Source organism: Phyllobates terribilis, unplaced genomic scaffold (genome assembly GCF_046119375.1).
Source record: "Phyllobates terribilis strain yellow unplaced genomic scaffold, ASM4611937v1 Scaffold_1__5_contigs__length_1240528914, whole genome shotgun sequence".
In the NCBI taxonomy this organism is placed as follows: domain Eukaryota; kingdom Metazoa; phylum Chordata; class Amphibia; order Anura; family Dendrobatidae; genus Phyllobates; species Phyllobates terribilis.
In genome coordinates this window covers 274,836,878-274,858,240 of record NW_027362761.1, presented here as the reverse complement: position 1 = coordinate 274,858,240, position 21,363 = coordinate 274,836,878, and the positions used below count along the sequence as shown (strand labels likewise).

At 43.6% G+C, this 21,363-nt stretch overlaps 1 protein-coding gene across 1 annotated transcript in view; it reads left to right on the top strand.

Moving 5' to 3' along the window:
- LOC141257868 (sodium-dependent serotonin transporter-like) overlaps positions 1-15,937 on the top strand; it is a 188,122-nt gene extending 172,185 nt beyond the window's left edge. Inside the window, exons 11-13 of the mRNA XM_073672880.1 lie at positions 9,197-9,297; positions 10,905-11,072; positions 15,070-15,937. Of these exons, the coding sequence (XP_073528981.1) occupies positions 9,197-9,297; positions 10,905-11,072; positions 15,070-15,150 (350 nt within the window). The 3' untranslated portion in view covers positions 15,151-15,937. The remainder of the gene's footprint in view (positions 1-9,196; positions 9,298-10,904; positions 11,073-15,069) is intronic.
- The last annotated feature ends 5,426 nt before the right edge of the window (positions 15,938-21,363 follow it).

Sequence of the window (21,363 nt, the reverse complement as noted above, 5' to 3'; positions counted from 1 at the left end):
TGGGACGGGCGGGACATTTTGTGTGCTGTGTGCGTGTGTAAAAAAAAAAAAAAAAAAATCGAAACTTTATTATAGTGTGAGTGTACGTGTGTGTGTGTGTGTGCTTGGTGTAACCTTCTGCAGTCACGTGTGGGGGCTGTCAGGCGTAGGGGGCTGTCAGGCGTAGGGGGCTGTCAGGCGTAGGGGGCTGTCAGGCGTAGGGGGGGGGCTGAAGAGATGGAGGAGCCAGCAGCTGCAGCAAGGGGGGTGATCACTGGGGCAGGAGCCGGCAGTAGCAAGGGGGGTGATCACTGGGGCAGGAGCCGGCAGCAGCAAGGGGGGTGATCACTGGGGCAGGAGCCGGCAGCAGCAAGGGGGGTGATCACTGGGGCAGGAGCCGGCAGCAGCAAGGGGGGTGATCACTGGGTTTGCGGGGGGGGGGGATGATCACTGGGATGGGGGGGTGCACACTGGGGATGGGGAGTGAACACTGGAGACAGGGGGGGTGAACACTGGGGACAGGGGGGGTGAACACTGGGGGGGTGAACACTGGGGTCAGGGGGGGTGAACACTGGGGACAGGGGGGTGAACACTGGGGACAGGGGGGGTGAACACTGGGGACAGGGGGGGTGAACACTGGGGACAGGGGGGTGAACACTGGGGGAGGGGTGATTATTGGGAGGTGGGGGGTGATATCACTGGGACTGGGGGATGGTGGGTTTGATCACAGGAGCAGGGCATTTACACTGAGCCTGCTGCTGCTGTGATCACAGTCCACCGGCTGTCAGAAGGAGAGCAGCAGCCGGTGGATGAAGACGTGGGAGAGGGAGCAGAGGGAGCGGAGGTCGGGGTGCAGGTATGAAAGTGGAGGGGGGGTCGGGGGTGGAGGGGGGGGCAGGGTGGAGTGGAGGGGGGGTCGGGGGGGAGCGGGGGCAATACTACCTGATGCAGATCAGCGGCGGCAGCAGGCGATCAGCGGCGGCAGCAGGCGATCCACGGGGGGGCAGCTGCAGAGGGTCCACGGGGGGGCAGCAGCAGAGGGTCCACAGGAGGCAGCAGCAGAGGGTCCACAACGGCCGGCACCCGATCCATGGACGGGCAGTTGCGGCCATCATTAAAAACTCCCTCCACATCTGATTGGGGCTAGTATCCATGTGACGCTAGCCCCCCAATCAGATCTGGGGGGAGGGGGGGACAGAGGTGACACTCCCCCCAGCCAATGGCTGATGCTGTAAGCATCAGGCCATGCCCAGATTTAAATATTACACCAATTTTCATTGGTGAAATATTTAATTCATACCGATTGGCAGTTTCATTAAAAGTGAAAATGAAACAGCCAATCGGAGGGGTCCCAGGCACGGGGGGGTTAATCCACCCCCCGGGGGGTCGACTTCAGGATGTCCAGTTGCAGTAGCAACTGTGACACCTGAGCGACCCCGCTCGCAGGCGCTGCAGGGGGTCTTTCCCTCCATGTCACAGACGCTGTGACATGGGTCGGGAACGAACTGTTTTCCATGTCACAAACGGTGTGACACGGGTCGGGAAGGGGTTAAGATGGTTCTACTCCTTCATTGGAGTCCAGCTGTGTTTAATTAAACTGATAGGACTTGATCTGGAAAGGCACAAACCTGTCTATATAAGACCTCACAGCTCACAGTGCACGTCAGACCAAATGAGAATCATGAGCTCAAAAGGAACTGCCCAATGAGCTCAGAGACAGAATTGTGGCAAGGCACAGATCTGGCCAAGGTTACAAAAGAATTTCTGCAGTACTCAAGGTTCCTAAGAGCACAGTGGCCAACATAATCCTTAAATGGAAGAAGTTTGGGACCACCGGAAGTCTTCCTAGACCTGGCCGTCCAGCCAAACTGAGCAATCGTGGGAGAAGAGCTTTGGTGAGAGAGGTAAAGAAGAACCCCAAGATCACTGTGGCTGAGCTCCAGAGATGCAGTAGGGAGATGGGAGAAAGTTCCACAAAGTCAGCTTTCAATGCAGCCCTCCACCAGTCGGGCCTTTATGACAGAGTGGCCCGACGCAAGCCTCTCCTCAGTGCAAGACATATGAAAGCCCGCATGGAGTTTGCTCAAAAACACATGAAGGACTCCCAGACTATGAGAAATAAGATTCTCTGGTCTGATGAGACGAAGATAGAATTTTTTGGTGATAATTCTAAGCGGTATGTGTGGAGAAAACCAGGCGCCGCTCATCACCTGCCCAATAAACAATCCCAACAGTGAAACATGGTGGTGGCAGCATCATGCTATGGGGGTGTTTTTCAGCTGCAGGGACAGGATGACTGGTTGCAATTGAAGGAAACATGAATACGGCCAAGTACAGAGATATCCTGGATGAAAACCTCTTCCGGAGTGCTCTGGACCTCAGACTTGGCCAAAGGTTCACCTTCCAACAAGATAATGACCCTAAGCACCTCACAGCTAAACTAACGAAGGAGTGACTTCAGAGCAACTCTGTGACCATTCTTGACTGGCCCAGCCAGAGCCCTGATCTAAACCCAATTGGGCATCTCTGGAGAGACCTGAAAATGGCTGTCCACCAACGTTGACCATCCAACCTGACGGAACTGGAGAGGATCTGCAAGGAAGAATGGCAGAGGATCCCCAAATCCAGGTGTGAAAAACTTCTTGCATCATTCCCAAGAAGACTCATGGGTGTACTAGCTCAAAAGGGTGCTTCTACTCAATACTGAGCAAAGGGTCTGAATACTTATGACCATGTGATATTTCAGTTTTTCTTTTTTAATAAATTTGCAAAAATTTCTACATTTCTGTTTTTTTTCAGTCAAGATGGGGTGCAGAGTGTACTTTAATAAAAAAAAAAAGAACTTTTTAGAATTTACCAAATAGCTGCAATGAAGCAAAGAGTGAAAAAATTAAAGGGGTCTGAATACTTTCCGTACTCACTGTATATTGCAGCCTCCAGCAGTAAGCTGGAAGCTTTGGTAGGGTGTGGTGCTTTCCAATTGGCTGAAGCAAGTAGCTGATAATATCAGCTGGACAGCACACACACCTCTACTGTCAGACTGGACAGCACTGCAGGTCCCAGCCACCCAAAGCTTAGTGGATGGACAGAGCCTGCGTTGTCCAGAGCTTATGAATCCAAACTCTCTTCTATCATCAGTGCCGCCCACAGAGTGAATACAGCGGCCCCTGGCGACAGAAGCCGACATAGCAGGAGCAGATTCTGGTGGAGATGTGACAGTACCCCCTTTTACGAAGGGCCTTAAGACCAGGTTTATTTGGAAACAGCAGATGAAAGTTCCGGATCAAGTTTTTGGCATTGATATTACTCGACTGAACCCAGGATCTCTCTACTGGGCCATAACCCCTGCATTGCACCAGATATTGCACATATCCTTTCACCATACGAGAGTTCAGGATTCTCTGCAGCTCATATTCCAAATTGCCTTTAACTACCACAGTAGGAGAAGAATTTCTGACTGGGTGAATTGGGGGAATGATATGACTTGAGGGATTTGTGAACACAGTATGTATCTTAAAAGACGGACGAAGTTTCAAGCGGAAAGCTGCAGGGTTAATGACCTAGATTATTTTATAAAGACCAATAAATTTTGGACCCAGTTTGGCATAAGGTATCTTAAGCTTAATATTTTTTGTTGAAAACCATGCCTTGTCCCAAAGTTTGGGCCTCCAGAACGTCTCTTAATAACAGCTGATGTCTGACTACCCTGTGCCTTCTTTAGGTTCTCCCTGACTTCAGACCAAATAAACTTTCATTTATCCAGTTTTTTCAAACTTTGGAATACCCATCACGGTGGGTTGAAAAGGAACCAAAACTAGGATGAAATCCAAGATTGGATTCTTGATATTGATTAGTAATAGCAAATTCAGGTAACGAAAGATGTTCCAACCAGTCCGGTTGATGATCAGACAGATAACACTGAAGATATTTAATTAATACGTTATGTCTGACCATTGGTCTCTGAGTGGTAGGCAGAAGAATAAAACAGCTCAATATTGATCTTTTTACAGCATGCCCTCCAAAATTTAAAAATGAACTGAGCCCCCCGGATGGAAACTATGTTTTCCGGAACACAATATAAATGGACAATGTGATTAATGAATAACTTGCTTAAGGCTTGAGCGTTAGGCAACCCAGACAGCGGACAAAATTACACTGTTAACTGAACCTGTCAACCACTACCCAGATAACAGTCTTCCTTACTGAGGGTGAGAGGTCAGTGATGAGGTCCATGGAGAGGTGGGTCCAAGGATTCCTAGGTGTGGGTAAGGGCTGGAGAAAACCGGCGGGATGGCTTAGGGCCGTCTTAGTTCTGGCAAAATTTCACAAGCGAGCACGAATTGCCTACAGTCTTTAGCTATGGTTGGCCACCAAAAATTCCTGGTTACCAGTCGAATGGTATTGTTAATATCAGGGTGATCTGCAAGCTTAGAATCATGAGACTCCTGAAGAATACATAGGTGAAACTGGGGAGGAACAAATACAGTGGTGTGAAAAAGTGTTTGCCCCCTTTCCTAATTTCTTATTCTTTTGCATATTTGTCACACTTAAATGTTTTAGATTACAAAACAAATTTAAATATTAGACAAAGATAAGACAAGTAAACACAAAATGCAGTTTTTAAGTGAAGGTCTTTATTAATAAGGGAAAAAGAAATCCAAACCTACAGGGCTCTGGGTGAAAAAGTGTTTGCCCCCTAAACCTTATAACTGGTTGGGCCACCCTTAGCAGCAACAACTGCAATCAAGCGTTTGCGATAATTGGCAATGAGTCTTTTACAATTCTCTGGAGGAATTCTGTCTCACTCATCTTTGCAAAATTGTTGCAATTCAGCCACATTGGAGGGTTTCCGAGCATGAACCGCCTTTTTAAGGTCCGGCCACAGCGTCTCAATCGGATTAAGGTCAGAACTTTGACTAGGCCACGCCAAAGTATTAATTTTGTTTTTCTTAAGCCATTGTTATGCTGCATAACCCAAGTGCGATTCAGCTTGACGTCATGAACAGATGGCCAGACATTTACCACAACAAGTCTTCCAGGTCCTGAAGCAGAAAAACAGCCCCAGACCATCACACTACCACCACCATATTTTACTGTTGGTATGATGTTCCTTTTCTAGAATATTTTTGTCTCGTCATTCCACAGAGTATTCTCTCAAACGTCTTGGCGATCATCAAGATTTTTTCTGGCAAAACTGAGAAGAGCCTTTATGTTGTTTTTGCTCAGCAGTAGCTTTCTCTTGTAACTCTGCCATGCATGCCATTTTTGCCCAGTCTCTTTCTTATGGTGAAGTCATGAACATTGATTTTAACTGAGGCAAGTGAAGCTTGCAGTTTTTTGGATGTTGTTGTGGGGTGTTGTGGGGTGTTTTGTGAGTCGTCGCTGCGCTCTTGGGGTAATTTTGGTCGGCTGGCCACTCTGGGAAGGTTCAACACTTTTCCATGTTTTTGCCATTTGTGGATAACGACTCTAACTGTAGTTTGCTGGAGTCCCAAAGCTTTAGAAATGGCTTTAGAACCTTTTCCAGACTGACAGATCTCAATTACTTTGTTTTTCATTTGTTCTTGAATTTCTTTGGATCGCAGCATGATGTCTAGCTTTTGGGGATGTTTTGGTCTACTTCACTTTGTCAGGCAGGTCCTATTTAAGTGATTTCTTGATTATAAACTGGTGTGGCAGTAATCACGCCTGTGTGTGGCTAGGGAAATTGAACTCAGCTTCCCAAAGATGTGATAAACCACAGTTAATTTATGTTTTAAGGGGGGTGGGGGGGCAATCAGTTTTTCACACAGGGCCCTGTAGGTTTGGATTTCTTTTTCTGTTAATAATAGAAACCTTCATTTAAAAAACGCATTTTTTGTTTACTTGTGTGATCTTTGTCTAATATTTAAATTTGTTTTGTGATGTGAAACATTTACATATGACAAACATGCAAAATAATAAAAAATCAGGAAGGGGGAAAACACTTTTTCACACCAATGTAGTTTTGGGTAGAGATAGTGTCAGGGGCTTGTTCTTGGGATCTACGGATCTCTTCTACAGGATCTAAAGAAACAGGCAACACAACTATACCTTCAGCTAAAATAGGAACTGGTTCAGAGTCCTCAGACTGAGAAGGACAGAAACTTCGGGAGTGTGCATCAGCTTTTATGTTCTTAGTGCCAAGTTTGAACTTCACAACAAAATCAAATCTAGATAAGAAAAAAGCCCATGTAGCTTGCCAAGGGTTGAATCTTTTAGCTGATTGCAAATAAGTCAGATTTTTGTGGTCCGCGAGAACAGTGACATTATGTTTGGCACCTTCGAGGAAGTGGCACCATTCACGATTACCAATGTCATAATTCCTCTCAGCAGAAGAAATTTTTTGTGAAAAGAATGTGCACGGACAAAGCTGAGTGAGATACGGGGTAACTTGCTATAGCTCTGCTCCTACTCCAACCTCTGAGGTGTCAACCTCTACAATAAAAGGACGCTCTAGATCGGGTTTAACCAACATCGGGTCAGATGAAAAACGTTCCTCTAACTCAATGAAGGCCCAGATTACCTTAGGCTTCCAGTTAACCACATTTGCCCCCTTTTGGTCAAGTCAGTCAGTGGTTTTGCAATCTTGGAAAAAATTGTAATAAATTTACGATAATAGTTTGCAAACCCAAGAAAATGCTGCAGGGCTTTTAGAGACTTGGGTTGCACCCACTCCTTAATAGGTTAGACCTTAGAGGGGACAATAGCAGACAAAATATTCCCCAGGAAATTCATTTCTTGAACTAAAAAAGACAAATTTTTTGAGTTTAGCAAATAAAGAATTGTTGCTAAATCTTTAGAGTATAATGCATACATGCCTGATGTGTGAATTAATATCAGGTGAATAAACCAAGATGTCATCCAGATAGACAATCACATGATGACAACTGATATCTCCGATTATATCATTGACAACATTTTGAAAAACATCCGGCGCAATAGTAAGCTCAAATGGCATCACAAGATACTCTCATAGTGACCCTCAGATGTGGTAAATGCCATCTTCCACTCATCTCCTTCTCTTATACGAACCAGGTTATACGCACTCCTGAGATCAAGCTTGGTGAACCAACGGGCTCCCAGCAGCTGGTTGTAGAGATCAGGGATGAGTGGCAGAGGATACTGATTCTTTACAGTAATCATTAAGTTCCCGATAATCAATACATGGTCTTAAGCCACCATCTTTTTTTATCAACGATAAAGAAACCTGCCTCTACTGGTGATATGGACAGTTGGATACAAAATCGTCAGGCAAGAGAAACGTCAATAAACAAGCTGAAGTCAAAACAGGAAAACACAATACTAACAGAAGAAGAAATCACCGACCTTAAAGGGAATCTGTCACCACATTTGACCTATCTAAACTATTAATATGGGCGTAAAAGGTCATTTACATAAAGTGATAAAAGATTATTTCTCAACAGCAAGGCATCTGATATGAGGCATATAGGTAGGACTTTTTCAGCATTCTATAACCTGTAAGGCCATATTAATAGTTTAGATAGGTCAAATGTGGTTTACAGATTCACTTTAAAGTTTTATTCAACCACTGATTGGCAGCTCCATGGGTACAGTGTATATTATGAGCACACTGCTAATTACTGGTGAAGGCGGGATTAAACAGATTAGGACTGCTATGCACATGGGACCTAGTTAGGCAGTGATAATCTCCTGCTGATAAAACACTGATTGTATTGAAAGTACAACACACAGACTAATAAGTGACACATCCCAGTAATAAGGCTCTCTTTCCCTTTGTTATGCTGCTGTCAGATTACCGTATTTTTTGGACTATAAGACGCACTTTTTTCCTCCAAAATTTTGGAGGAAAATGGGGGGTGCGTTTTATAGTCCGAATGTTGGGGGGTGTGTATATTTATGTGTGGTGTGGGGGGAGTGGTATCGGTGGAGGAGCGGGGCACAGAAGGCAGTAGCCGCCCACTACAGCCTATACTGTCCCCGCTGCTAAATAAAATGAATATTCACTGCTCCCCACGCCCATGGGGCGTGGGAGCACTGAATATTCATGCTCCTTAATAGCGGTATACAGTGTAGCCGCGCTACGGCTGCTGCCGGCTATCTCCTGTGCCCGCTGTTAAAGGGCATGAATATTCACCTCTCTCCACGTCCATGGGTGTGGAGAGGGGGTGAATATTCATGCCCTTTAATGAGCGGGCACAGGAGATAGCCGGCAGCAGCAGCCGCAGGGCGGCTACGCTGTGTGCCGGCTATGAAGGAGAGTGAAGTCACTGCTCCGCCCACACACAGACCCGACGTGGGGAGCAGTGACTTCCGGCAGCTGATCTCTCCTTGTAGGCCGCGCCTGGCAGTGACGTCATGCGCGGCTCACATGGAGAGATCAGTGCGGGCAGACAGGACGCAGAGCTGGAGGAGAGAAGAAAGGTGAGTAGGAGTGTTTATTTTTTTTTAATGAGCAGCATAATGGGGATTAGGGGGATCATGCATACCAGGACAGGGATGAGGGGTGCCATGCATACCAGGACAGGGATGAGGTGTGCCATGCATACCAGGACAGGGATGATGGGTGCCATGCATACCAGGATAGGGATTAGGGGTGCCATGCATACCAGGACAGGGATTAGGGGTACCATGCATACTAGGACAGGGATGAGGGTTGCCATGCATACCAGGATAGGGATGATGGGTGCCAGCCATGCATACCAGGATAGGGATTAGGGGTGCCATGCATACCAGGACAGGGATGAGGGGTGCCATGCATACTAGGACAGGGATGATGGGTGCCATGCATACCAGGATAGGGATTAGGGGTGCCATGCATACCAGGACAGAGATGAGGGGTACCATGCATACTAGGACAGGGATGAGGGGTGCCATGCATATCAGGATAGGTATGAGGGGTGCCATGCATACCAGGATAAGGATGAGGGGTGCCATGCATACCAGGATGGGGATGGGGACCACGTATAAAAGGAATGGGGGGGGCATATATACCAGGATGGGGGATATTGTCAGAATTGGGGGACATTACCCCTATACCAGTGTCAGCAGAAGACCCCCTCCCCACCTTAAAAGTGCATCATGACCACATTTTTTGCTTAAATTTTTATTTTTTTATTTTCCTCCTCTAAAACCTAGGTGTGTCTTATAGTCCGAAAAATAATAGCAAAAACCTTCTGACAGATTCTCTTTAAATCATGTTGTCCTCAATTTGCAGGAATACAAAGGTTCTGTAATGATGTGAAGGCCATGCTGGGATTTACTCCTGGGATTTATTGGAGAGTTTGCTGGGTGGGAATCAGTCCTGCATTTCTTGCTGTAAGTATATGTCTTAAAAATTAGAGTACCGTAATTACATCTCAATGCAAAGTCAAGGCAGACACCTATAGGTTACATTTGGTCTTAGAACAATCAGCTAACAAAATCACCACCAACAACAATTAAATTAAAAGTGATGGAACAAAGGGAAGTAGACTAAAGCCCCCGTCTCACATAGCGAGATCGCTAGCGAGATCGCTGCTGTGTCACGGTTTTGGTGACGCAACAGCGACCTCACCAGCGATGTCGCTATGTGAGACACTTTGCAGCGATCAGGCCCCTGCTGTGAGGTCGCTGATCGCTGCAAAGTGTCCTGGACCATTTTTTGGTCGTTGCCCTCCCACTGGTCAGCACACATCGCTGTGTGTGACCAGCGGGAGCAGCGATCAGGCTGGTAACCATGATAAACATCGGGTTACTAGGGGCACACGCGCACCTAGTAACCCGTTGTTTATCATGGTTACGAGCCTGCTAAAGTGAGCGGTAACCTCCCGCTCACCGTAGCAGAGTGGTAACCATGATAAACAACGGGTTACTAGGTGCGCGTGTGCCCCTAGTAACCCGATGTTTATCATGGTTACCAGCCTGGTCCTGCTTCAGCAGGCTGGTAACTGGAGCAGGACATCGTGGAAAGATTCTTTCCACGATGTCGCTGCTCCCCTGATCGTTGGTGAGCCTGCCTGTTTGACATCTCACCAGCGACCACATAGCGACGCAGCAACGATCCCTGACAGGTCGTATCGTTGTCGGGATCGTTGCAGCGTCGCTAAGTGTGACGGGGCCTTTAGGCACCCTTGTTACATTGTTGTGATACTAACACTACAGGAATACAACTAGGCTTCATTGACAGAAACCTTTATCAACTATCCTGTTCATGTTATATTGCAGTCTGTACAGGGCTTTTTTTAATCTATTTTAACTTTCCAATGCCCCGCGTGTGATGTGAACGTGGGGTGCCATTGTGTTGCCATGATGACCGGGGACCTTCCAAAGAACCCCGGTCCTGGCATGACGCTTCTCCTCTTAAACCCAGTCTATGGCTGGCATTCATAAAAGACCGTGATTTTTGCTATATACAGCAATACTGTGGGACTACAAAATACCAATATTGAATTACACATCACGCACATAGATGTATAATATGTACAACTGTAAGATATAATTTGACCACAAAATATTATTCAATTCTCTATTGAAGAAAAGCTAAATGTTTTATGCACAAGACTGCTTCTCGCAGAAAATCCTTAGGGTGCTTTCACACTGCGTTTTGGCACGCGTTCGATGATCCCAACAGGGCTTACATCCGAACACCCAGTAAAATGGTCTTCAGGCGTATACACCGATGGGGGCCATAGACTGTCGTGCATCATTTTTGGGTGTGTACACCTACTGTAGACGGACACTCAGACGCAGTCTACTACAAACCATTATAGTCTATGGCCCCGTCTGCACATAAGCCTGAATCCCATTTTGCGGGGGGAGGCGGTGAGTGGGGTTTGGATGTAAGCCTCGATGGAACCAATGAACGGGTGCCAAAACGCAGTGTGAAAGTACCCTTGCAGACAGATCACAATTTGAATTCTCATATCAGCTGCCTATCTGCTTAGTTTATCATAGTAAGCTCATTTATGGATCAACCACCTCTGATGCTATTTGACTACAAATATCCGGAATGGACCATTTGGGTTGGATACCTAATTGGAGCATCATCCTTTATCTGGATTCCAATATACATGGTGTATAAACTAGTATGGACTCCAGGATCCCTCAAACAGGTAAAGTGTGTGCAATAGAAAATGCTTTCAATATTAATCTGTTTTCTTTATTAAACTGAATTCTGATGGGATCCAAAACAGCACTGTATACTGCAGCTAGGTCCATGAATATGCTACAACTCACGATATACAGTAGGGAAAATAAGTATTTGATACACTGCTGATTTTGCAAGTTTTCCCACCTACAAAGAATGGAGAGGTCTGTAATTTTTATCGTAGGTACACTTCAACTGTAAGAAGCAAAATCTATGCATTTTATTTCATGAATTAAGTATTTGATACAATAGAAAAACAGAACTTAATATTTGGAGTTGCAGAAACCTTTGTTTGCAATTACAGAGGTCAGACGTTTCCTGTAGTTCTTCACCAAGTTTGCACACACTGCAGCAGGGATTTTGGTACACTCCTCCATACAGATCTTCTCCAGATTTTTCAGGTTTCGGGGCTGTCGCTGGGCAACATTGAGTTTCAGCTCCCTCCAAAGATTTTCTATAGGGTTCAGTTCTGGAGACTGGCTAGACCACTCCGGGACCTTGAATTGCTTCTTTCGGAGCCATTCCTTAGTTTCCCTGCTGTGTGTTTCGGGTCACTGTCATGCTGGAAGACCCAGCCATGACCCATCTTCAATGCTCTTACTGAGAGAAGGAGGTTGTTTGTCAAAATCTCGCAATACATGACCCCATCCATCCTCCCTTCAATACGGTGCAGGCGTCCTGTTCCCTTTGCAGAAAAGCACCCCAAAATATGATGTTTCCTCCACCAAGCTTCATGGTTTGTTCTTGGAGTTTTACTCATTCTTCTTCTTCCTCCAAACACGGTGAGTGGAGTTGATACCAAAAAGTTCTATTTTGGTGTCATCTAACCATAAGACCTTCTCCCATACCTCTTCTGGATCATCCAGATGGTCATTGGCAAACTTTAAACGGGCCTGGACATGTGCTGGCATGAGCAGGGGGACCTTGCGTGCCCTACAGGATTTTAATCCATGACGGTGTAGTGTGTTACTAATGGTAATGTTTGAGACTGTGGCCTAGCTCTCTTCAGGTCATTGACCAGGTCCTCCCATGTAGTTCTGAGCTGATTCCTGACCTTTCTCAGAATCATCCTTACCCTACGAGGCAAGATCTTGCATGGAGCCCCAGTTCGAGGAAGACTGACAGTCATCTTGTGTTGCTTCCATTTTCTAATAATTGCGCCAACAGTTGTTGCCTTCTCATCAAGTTGCTTGCCTATTGTCCTGCCCATTGTTATGCGCTACGCAGAGAGACCCAGTAAGACTGGCACCAAACCTTCAAAGGAGTAGCCACAGAAGCACTTGGCGCAAGCTGCCCAGCTAGGCGAGCTCATGAGGGACAGGAATACTCTTCACACAGCTCCCAGTATATGGAAGGGGGACTTTGGCAGAGCCCTTCCCAGGCCCACTGTCACCGGACAGCTGGCGTCTGGTGAGGCGGTCGGTGCCTAGTCAAGGACCAGGTGAGTACCTCTGCAAAAGCACCAGGAAGTGTAACCAGAAAAGAAAATGAGAAAACCCCTGAAAAGATGGCAACACGACTGCTAGCACCACTCACCACAATGGCACATAGGAACTGTAATAAACAGCAAAGGACTGAGCAGGGAACAGGGTTTTATAACCCGTCTAATGATCAGGTGTTGAATACCTCCCAATCATCCCCAGACAACCACTCCCTGCTACCTTGCATAGCAGAATGGACAACATCCCACCACTGCCTAGTGCCAAACACAGCAGTGTCCTGCATTGCCTGGCAACCGGGAAAATCAGTGAGAGACAAGGCATCCTGCATCCTCACACATCCTACAACAGCAGAACGCGATGCTCCATAAGATTGGGATGGTTTTCCCGCATGTGTAGTAGCTTCGCCTTCAGGGTCAGGACAATGGCGGCGCCTGTGACCGGAGTAGCATAGTGCCGAACCTGATCCATTCCCAGGTGGGTGTTATGATCTGCAACACAGGCTAAGGAAAGATGGGGAGAGCTGTCCCTACAGTAAGACTAAGCTGAGCCCCTATGTTGTAGCGGGCTACCTGTTCCTTGTGAACAGACCCGCCTTTGTCCTCAGCTAGTCTGAACGGAGACCTATAGAGAAAGGGAGGGGTCCCTAAAGGAACTAAGGACTGGGACAAAAAAAAGGGACACCTCCTAACAGAAGTTGTTGCAGAGCAAAAGATAAACTGACAAAAAGTACTAGAGGTCCCAGAGGACCAAGCAAACTAGAGAGAGATAGGCACAAAAGCACCAGGCTAGAGAGACAGTCAAAACAATACTGAAGTCCAGCAAAGTCAGAAGGGCGGAGCTGGAATATATAGGCAGCTGGTCACGTGACCGCAAAACACAAGATAGCAAAAACTAACAGGAGGGTTCTAACAGTGGGAGCACAGAACCACAATTCCTAAAACCCATCCCAGCCTTATGCAGGTCTACAATTTTGTCCTTGGTGTCCTTAGACAGCTTTTTTGTCTTGGCCATGGTGGAGAAGTTGGAGTGTGATTGATTGAGTGTGTGGACAGGTGTCTTTTATACAGGTAACGAGTTCAAACAGGTGCAATGAATACAGGTAATGAGTGCTGAGTAGGAGGGCTTCTTAAAGAAAATTAACAGGTCTGTGAGAGCCAGAATTCTTGCTGGTTGGTAGGTGATCACATACTTATTTCATGCAATAAAATGCAATTTAATTATTTAAAAATCATACAATGTGATTTTCTGTTTTTTATTCTTAGATTCTGTCTCTCACCGTTGAAGTGTACCTACGATAAAAATTACAGACCTTTCCATTCTTTGTAGGTGGGAAAAATTGCAAAATCGGCAGTGTATCAAAATACTTTAGATACTGTAGATATTGGAACAAAGCAAAAAAATGAGAGGTATTAAATTATAACTTTTAGTAAGTATCAATTAGCCACAAAAACGTTACAAATAGAATAGTGAATAGTCTACTAACCAAATTGAATATCATATAAATCTCTATCAAATATAGATGATCCAATTGGAAATAATCTATGTAACAACACTACTATATATTCGGTTGTAAGGTATCTAACTCAGGGTAGTCACATACAGTTAAATAACAACAGTGGTCATACTACATATCAATATACCCCATTTTCCATGTATCTGCCACATACAAATTCAACAAGAAAAAAATGATACCCAACAGTAGTTCAGGTGTCACTAGATGCTATTGTGGAACACAAAGTAATCCCTCTATTGAAAAAGACTATGTGTATATAAGAGTAAATAGAACAATCTCTCCAATTTGGGTGATCTGATTGGCGGGATGTGTGGCTACACACACGTTGGAGGCATCCAGAGGCACTTAAAGGCCCTAAAAATCCACCAAACCAGGTACTGTCTCTCCCTAAGGTCCCATTAAACTCTCGCCATTACAAGGGGAGTTCACAGGTGTCCCTGTAAAAATTGGCGGCAAAATGCAGCCACTTGAGAGACACCTCGGACCACCACATCAGGCGGCCCAATGGCACCTGAGGGAAATGCCCAGACTGCCACCCCCTAGATATGACCTTTCTATAATCTAATACAATCAAATTCCCATTATTAATCAATGTTGATTAATAATATTATTTATGATTTACTTATATAATGCCATCATATTCCACAGCACTTTACATACAAGCTGTCCCCAATGGAGCTCACAATCTAAATTCCCTATCTGTATGTCTGGGAGGGAACTGAAGTACCAGGAGGAAACCCACACATGCTCCTTGCAGATGTTATCCTTGGTGGGATTTGAACTCAGGACCCCAATGCTGCAAAGCAACAGTGCTAAACACTGAGCCACCATGCTGCCCGAAATATTATGATATCTAAATATAATATGCTATCAGCATTAATAAGCTACCAGCAATATGAAGTGATCACTTAGAAAAGGGATTAAATATATCTAAAAAAAAAAAATTGGTTTTATGTATTTTGTTGCCTGATAATGATTGATCTTTTATTTTTTTCATTTGTCTTCAGAGGCTGGCGATTTGTATTCGACCTGAAAATATTGGGAAGGATCAGCCATCTGATTCCTTGTGTATGGCAATGGCACCCTAGTTACACATCTCTTGCCAGAGGGTTTTGCAGACTAACCTGAGATGTGGCAGGGAATTAGCCAATGGTGCTTTAAAACAGTCTTCACTCCTCTTGCAGGGGTTTTGCCAAGTCAGAAGCTACTGCTGTAGGTGCAACTGGAGAAATGCACACAGTCATGTTCTTTTATATGATAGCAGTTAAATTATGACACAGAATTTGTCACTAAGATGTATTATAGTGTCTAGTTTCTGTCTGTTACAGAGTTATTAATATGAGGCATAATATCTAAATGTCTGTCCCAAACTCCACTAAAATATATATTTTGATTACTAATTAATTCTCAACAACTAATTCCATTAATATGGGGATGTAGTACCATAATCTAAATGCCAAGTATGTAGATTTAGATGATTCTGTAGCATTGTATAAATAAAATAAAAGTATCCGCACCAATGATAGAAGCTAGAATAATTTGGGCTCTTCCTCAATATTTGCCTCCTTACCTCCTCCTTCACCGATGAGAAGATAAAATTATTATTAGATTATAGGATATAGTTGTCAATATGTATATGGAATGGATAGTTACTTCTAAGCATATATTTATTATCTATTTTGAAAAAGCACTGTACATGACAAGAGGAACTTTACTTGCTTTACGGAATTACTTGTGTTTTCAGTGTATTCTAAATTTCTTTATGAAACAAAACATGTCCATTAATAATTAATGTTAATATAAGATCTGACAATTGACATAGGAATTGACAATGTACAGTACAAGTGCTTCTCACTAAATTAGAATATCATCAAAAAGTTAATTTATTTCAGTTCTTCAAAACAAAAAGTAAAAATCATATTATTTAGAGTGATTACAAACATAGTGATTTATTTCAAGTGTTTATTTCTGTTAATGTTGATGATTATGGCTTACAGCCAATGAAAACACAAAAGTCATTATCTCATTAAATTAGAATACTTTATGGCCAATCAGGCACAGTGATACTGTTGTTTTTAAACCAGGTATTGGTACTTTTGGCAGTGTGGACAGGTGCCAAGTCCTGCTGGAGAATGAAATTTCCATCTCCAAAAAGCTTGTCGGCAGAGGGAAGCATGAAGTGCTCTAAAATATCCTGGTAGACGGCTGGGCTGACTTTGGTCTTGATAAAACACAGTGGACCTACACCAGCAGATGACATGGCTCCCCAAACCATCACTGATTGTGGAAACTCCACACTAGACCTCAAGCAGCTTGGATTGTGGCCTCTCCACTCTTCCTCCAGACTCTGGGACCTTGATTTCCAAATGAAATGCAAAATTTACTTTCATCTGAAAACAACACCTTGGACCACTGAGCAACAGTCCAGGTCTTTTTCTCCTTGGTCCAGGTAAGACGCTTCTAGCGTTGTCTATTGGTCATGAGTGGCTTGACACAAGGAATGCGACAGTTATAGCCCATGTCCTGGATACCTCTGTGTGTGGTTGCGCTTGAAGCAATGACTCAAGCAGCAGTCCACTCCTTGTGAATCTCCCCCAAATTTTTGAATGGCCTTTTCTTAACAATCCTTTCAAGACTGCAGTTATCTCTTTTGCTTATGCACCTTTTTTCTACTGCACTTTTTCCTTCCACTCAACTTTCCATTAATATGCTTGGATACAGCACTCTGTGAACAGCCAACTTCTTTAGCAATGACCTTTTGTGGCTTACTCTCCTTGTGGAGTGTGTCAATGACTGCGTTCTGGACATCTGTCAAGTCAGCAGTCTTCCCCATGATTGTAGAGCCTACTGAAACAGACTAAGGGACCTTTTTAAACGCTTAGGAAGCCTTTGCAGGTGTTTTTTGTTAATTATTCTAATTTACTGAGATAATGACTTTTGTGTTTTCATTGGCTGTAAGCCATAATCATCAGCATTAACAGAAATAAACACTTGAAATAGATCACTCTGTTTGTAATGACTCTATATAATATATGAGTTTCACTTTTTGCATTGAAGAAGTGAAATAAATTAACTTTTTGATGATATTCTAATTTAGTGAGAAGCACTTGTAACATTTTAAAATATTCAAATTCTTGACTGTCTTCTGCAGCTCTAGAATGTCTACATCCTCAACATAATAATGATTCTTAATGTTCCTAGATGACATCACAAAAAAAAACTAAGCTACAGTGGGTACGGAAAGTATTCAGACCCCTTTAAATTTTTCACTCTTTGATTCATGGCAGCCATTTGGTAAATTCTAAAAAGTTCATTTACACTCTACACCCCATCTTGACTGAAAAAAAAAACAGAAATGTAGAAATAAATTTTTTGCAAATTTATTAAAGAAAAACTGAAATATCACATGGTCATAAGTATTCAGACCCTTTGCTCAGTATTGAGTAGAAGCACCCTTTTGAGCTAGTATAGCCATGACTCTTTTTGGGAATGATGCAACAAGTTTTTCACACCTGGATTTGGGGATCCTCTGCCATTCTTCCTTGCAGATCCTCTCCAGTTCCATCAGGTTGGATGGTGAACGTTGGTGGACAGCCATTTTCAGGTCTCTCCAGAGATGCTCAATTGGGTGTAGGTCAGGGCTCTGGCTGGGCCAGTCAAGAATGGTCACAGAGTTGTTCTGAAGCCACTCCTTTGTTATTTTAACTGTGTGCTTAGGGTCATTTTCTTGTTGGAAGGTGAACCTTCAGCCAAATCTGAGGTCCAGAGCATTCTGGAAGAGGTTTTCATCCAGGATATCTCTGTACTTGGCCACATTCATGATTCCTTCAATTGCAACCAGTCGTCCTGTCCCTGCAGCTGAAAAACACCCCCATAGCATGATGCTGCCACCACCATGTTTCACTGTTGGGTTTGTATTGGGCAGGTGATGAGCAGTGCCTGGTTTTCTCCACACATCAAGCTTAGAATTATCACCCAAAAGTTCTATCTTCTTCTCATCAGACCAGAGAATCTTATTTCTCATAGTCTGGGAGTCCTTCATGTGTTTTTGAGCAAACTCTATGCGGGATTTCATGTCTTAGACTGAGGAGAGGCTTCCGCCGGGCCACTCTGCCATAAAGGCCCGACTGGTGGAGGGCTGCAGTGATAGTTGACTTTGTGGAACTTTCTCCCATCTCCCTACTGCATCTCTGGAGCTCAGCCACAGTGATCTTGGGGTTCTTCTTTACCTCTCTCACCAAGGCTCTTCTCCCACGATTGCTCAGTTTGGCTGGACGGCCAGGTCTAGGAAGACTTCTGGTGGTCCCAAACTTCTTCCAATTAAGGATTTTGGAGGCCACTGTGCTCTTAGGAACCTTGAGTAATGCAGAAATTCTTTTGCAACCTTGGCCAGATCTGTGCCTTGCCAAAATTCTGTCTCTGAGCTCCTTGGGCAGTTCCTTTGAGCTCATGATTCTCATTTGGTCTGACATGCACCTGTCTTATATAGACAGGTGTGTGCCTTTCCAAATCAAATGCTATCAGTTTAGTTAAGACTGGACTCCAATGAAGGAGTAGAACCATCTCAAGGAGGATCACAAGGAAATGGACAGCATGTGACTTAAATATGAGTGTCTGAGCAAAGGGTCTGAATACTTATGACCATGTGCTATTTCAGTTTTTCTTTTTTAATAAATTTGCAAAAATTTCTACATTTCTGTTTTTTTTCAATCAAGATGGGGTGCAGAGTGTACTTTAATGGGAAAAAAATGAACTTTTCTGAATTTACCAAATGGTTGCAATGAAACAAAGAGTGAAAAATGTAAAGGGGTCTGAAAACTTTCCGTACCCACTGTATACTAAATAAAAATATATAAGCAAAAAATTCATGTATGGACATACTATAGAATACAACTATTTTAAATATGGATATATGAAATTTCAGATGGTAAGAATGCATAATAAGACAAAGGCATTATTGCAACAGGTTATTTTTATACATGGAATAAAAAAGCAGTTCTTGTAAACTGCGTTTCAGAAAAATAGAGAGGGAATTCTCCTATATCAATTACTACTGAATTTTGATAACATTTTGAGATAACAGATAGTGAAGAATCGCAAAGTAAATAGCAAAACTAATCTACTAAATATAGTCTAAGACAGAACTGCAAAATAAGTGGCTTCGCACAAGTTTTATGATTTTTATTGACTGGCAAAATTATATAATACGTTTTGAGTGTTAAATTATTGTTTTACCTTATTTAAAGAGTTCAAATTATATGATAACTAATGTATTGAGTACAATCAAAATAAAGTAACCTATAATACCAAGTGGTGTGTGTAGTACTTACAAGCAAAAATGAAGGCATGACTGTGTTTCTTTATCCTTATGGGTAATTACTATCTTCTCCTTTATGTAAGGGTCCCAATATAACTTACATTAAAGTATGTTACTAGCTGAACAATCGTTTATTAAAAGATGGTTAAATGAACGTTCATAGTGCTGATGCATGCTTATTTAAGTCAAAACAGGCCATAAATGTTTAGTGTTAGCCATACAAGCAGAGATTAGAAGTCTATGTCTATATGTAACCACTCCTGACTTCACCACTCCCTCTGTTAGGGAGCTCACATGGGCTACAGTGGTGGCCAAAAGTATTGGCACCCCTGCAATTCTGTCAGATAATACTCAGTTTCTTCCTGAAAATGATTGCAATCACAAATTCTTTGGTATTATTATCTTCATTTAATTTGCTTGCAAGGAAGTATATGGTATCAAATAATATTACAAGTGATAGCCAGCACAGTTTTATTAAATGAAGAAATTAGTAGAATCCTGGACAGACAGGTGGATATAGTGTTTTTAGACTTTGTAAAGGTGTTTGACACTGTCACACTTAGACATCTAATGGGTAAATTAAGGTCTCTAGGTTTAGAAAGTAAGGTTTGCTATTGGCTTGAAAACTGGCTCAAAGACTTCACCCAGAGATTTATAGTGAATGACTTCTATTCTGAATGGTGACTGGTTATACAGTACAGACCAAAAGTTTGGACACATCTTCTCATTTAAAGATTTTTCTGTATTTTCATGACTATGAGAATTGTACATTCACACTGAAGGCATCAAAGCTATGAATTAACACATGTGGAATTATATACTTAACAAAAAAGTGTGAAACAACTGAAAATATGTCTTATATTCTAGGTTCTTCAAAGTAGCCACCTTTTGCTTTGATGACTGCTTTGCACACTCTTGGCATTCTCTTGATGAGCTTCAAGAGGTAGTCACTGGAAATGGTTTTCACTTCACAGGTGTGCCCTGTCAGGTTTAATAAGTGGGATTTCTTGCCTTATAAATGGGGTTGGGACCATCAGTTGTGTTGTGCAGAAGTCTGGTGGATACACAGCTGATAGTCCTACTGAATAGACTGTTAGAATTTGTATTATGGCAAGAAAAAAGCAGCTAAGTAAAGAAAAACGAGTGCCCATCATTACTTTAAGAAATGAAGGTCAGTCAGTGCGAAAAATTGTGCAAACTTTGAAAGTGTGCCCAAGTGCAGTTGCAAAAACTATCAAGCGCTACAAAGAAACTGGCTCACATGAGGACCGCCACAGGAAAGGAAGACCAAGAGTCACCTCTGCTTCTGAGGATAAGTTTATCCGAGTCACCAGCCTCAGAAATCGCAGGTTAACAGCAGCTCAGATTAGAGACCAGGTCAATGCCACACAGAGTTCTAGCAGCAGACACATCTCTTCAACAACTGTTAAGAGGAGACTTTGTGCAGCAGGCCTTCATGGTAAAATAGCTGCTAGGAAATCACTGCTAAGGACAGGCAACAAGCAGAAGAGACTTGTTTGGGCTAAAGAACACAAGGAATGGACATTAGACCAGTGGAAATCTGTGCTTTGGTCTGATGAGTCCAAATTTGAGATCTTTGGTTCCAACCACCATGTCTTTGTGCGACGCAGAAAAGGTGAACGGATGGACTCTACATGCCTGGTTCCCACCGTGAAGCATGGAGGAGGAGGTGTGATGGTGTGGGGGTGCTTTGCTGGTGACACTGTTGGGGATGTATTCAAAATTGAAGGCATACTGAACCAGCATGGCTACCACAGCAGTAGCATGCTATTCCATCTGGTTTGCGTTTAGTTGGACCATCATTTATTTTTCAACAGGACAATGACCCCAAACACACCTCCAGGCTGTGTAAGGGCTATTTGACCAAGAAGGAGAGTGATGGGGTGCTATGCCAGATGACCTGGCCTCCACAGTCACCAGACCTGAAACCAATCGAGATGGTTTGGGGTGAGCTTGACCGCAG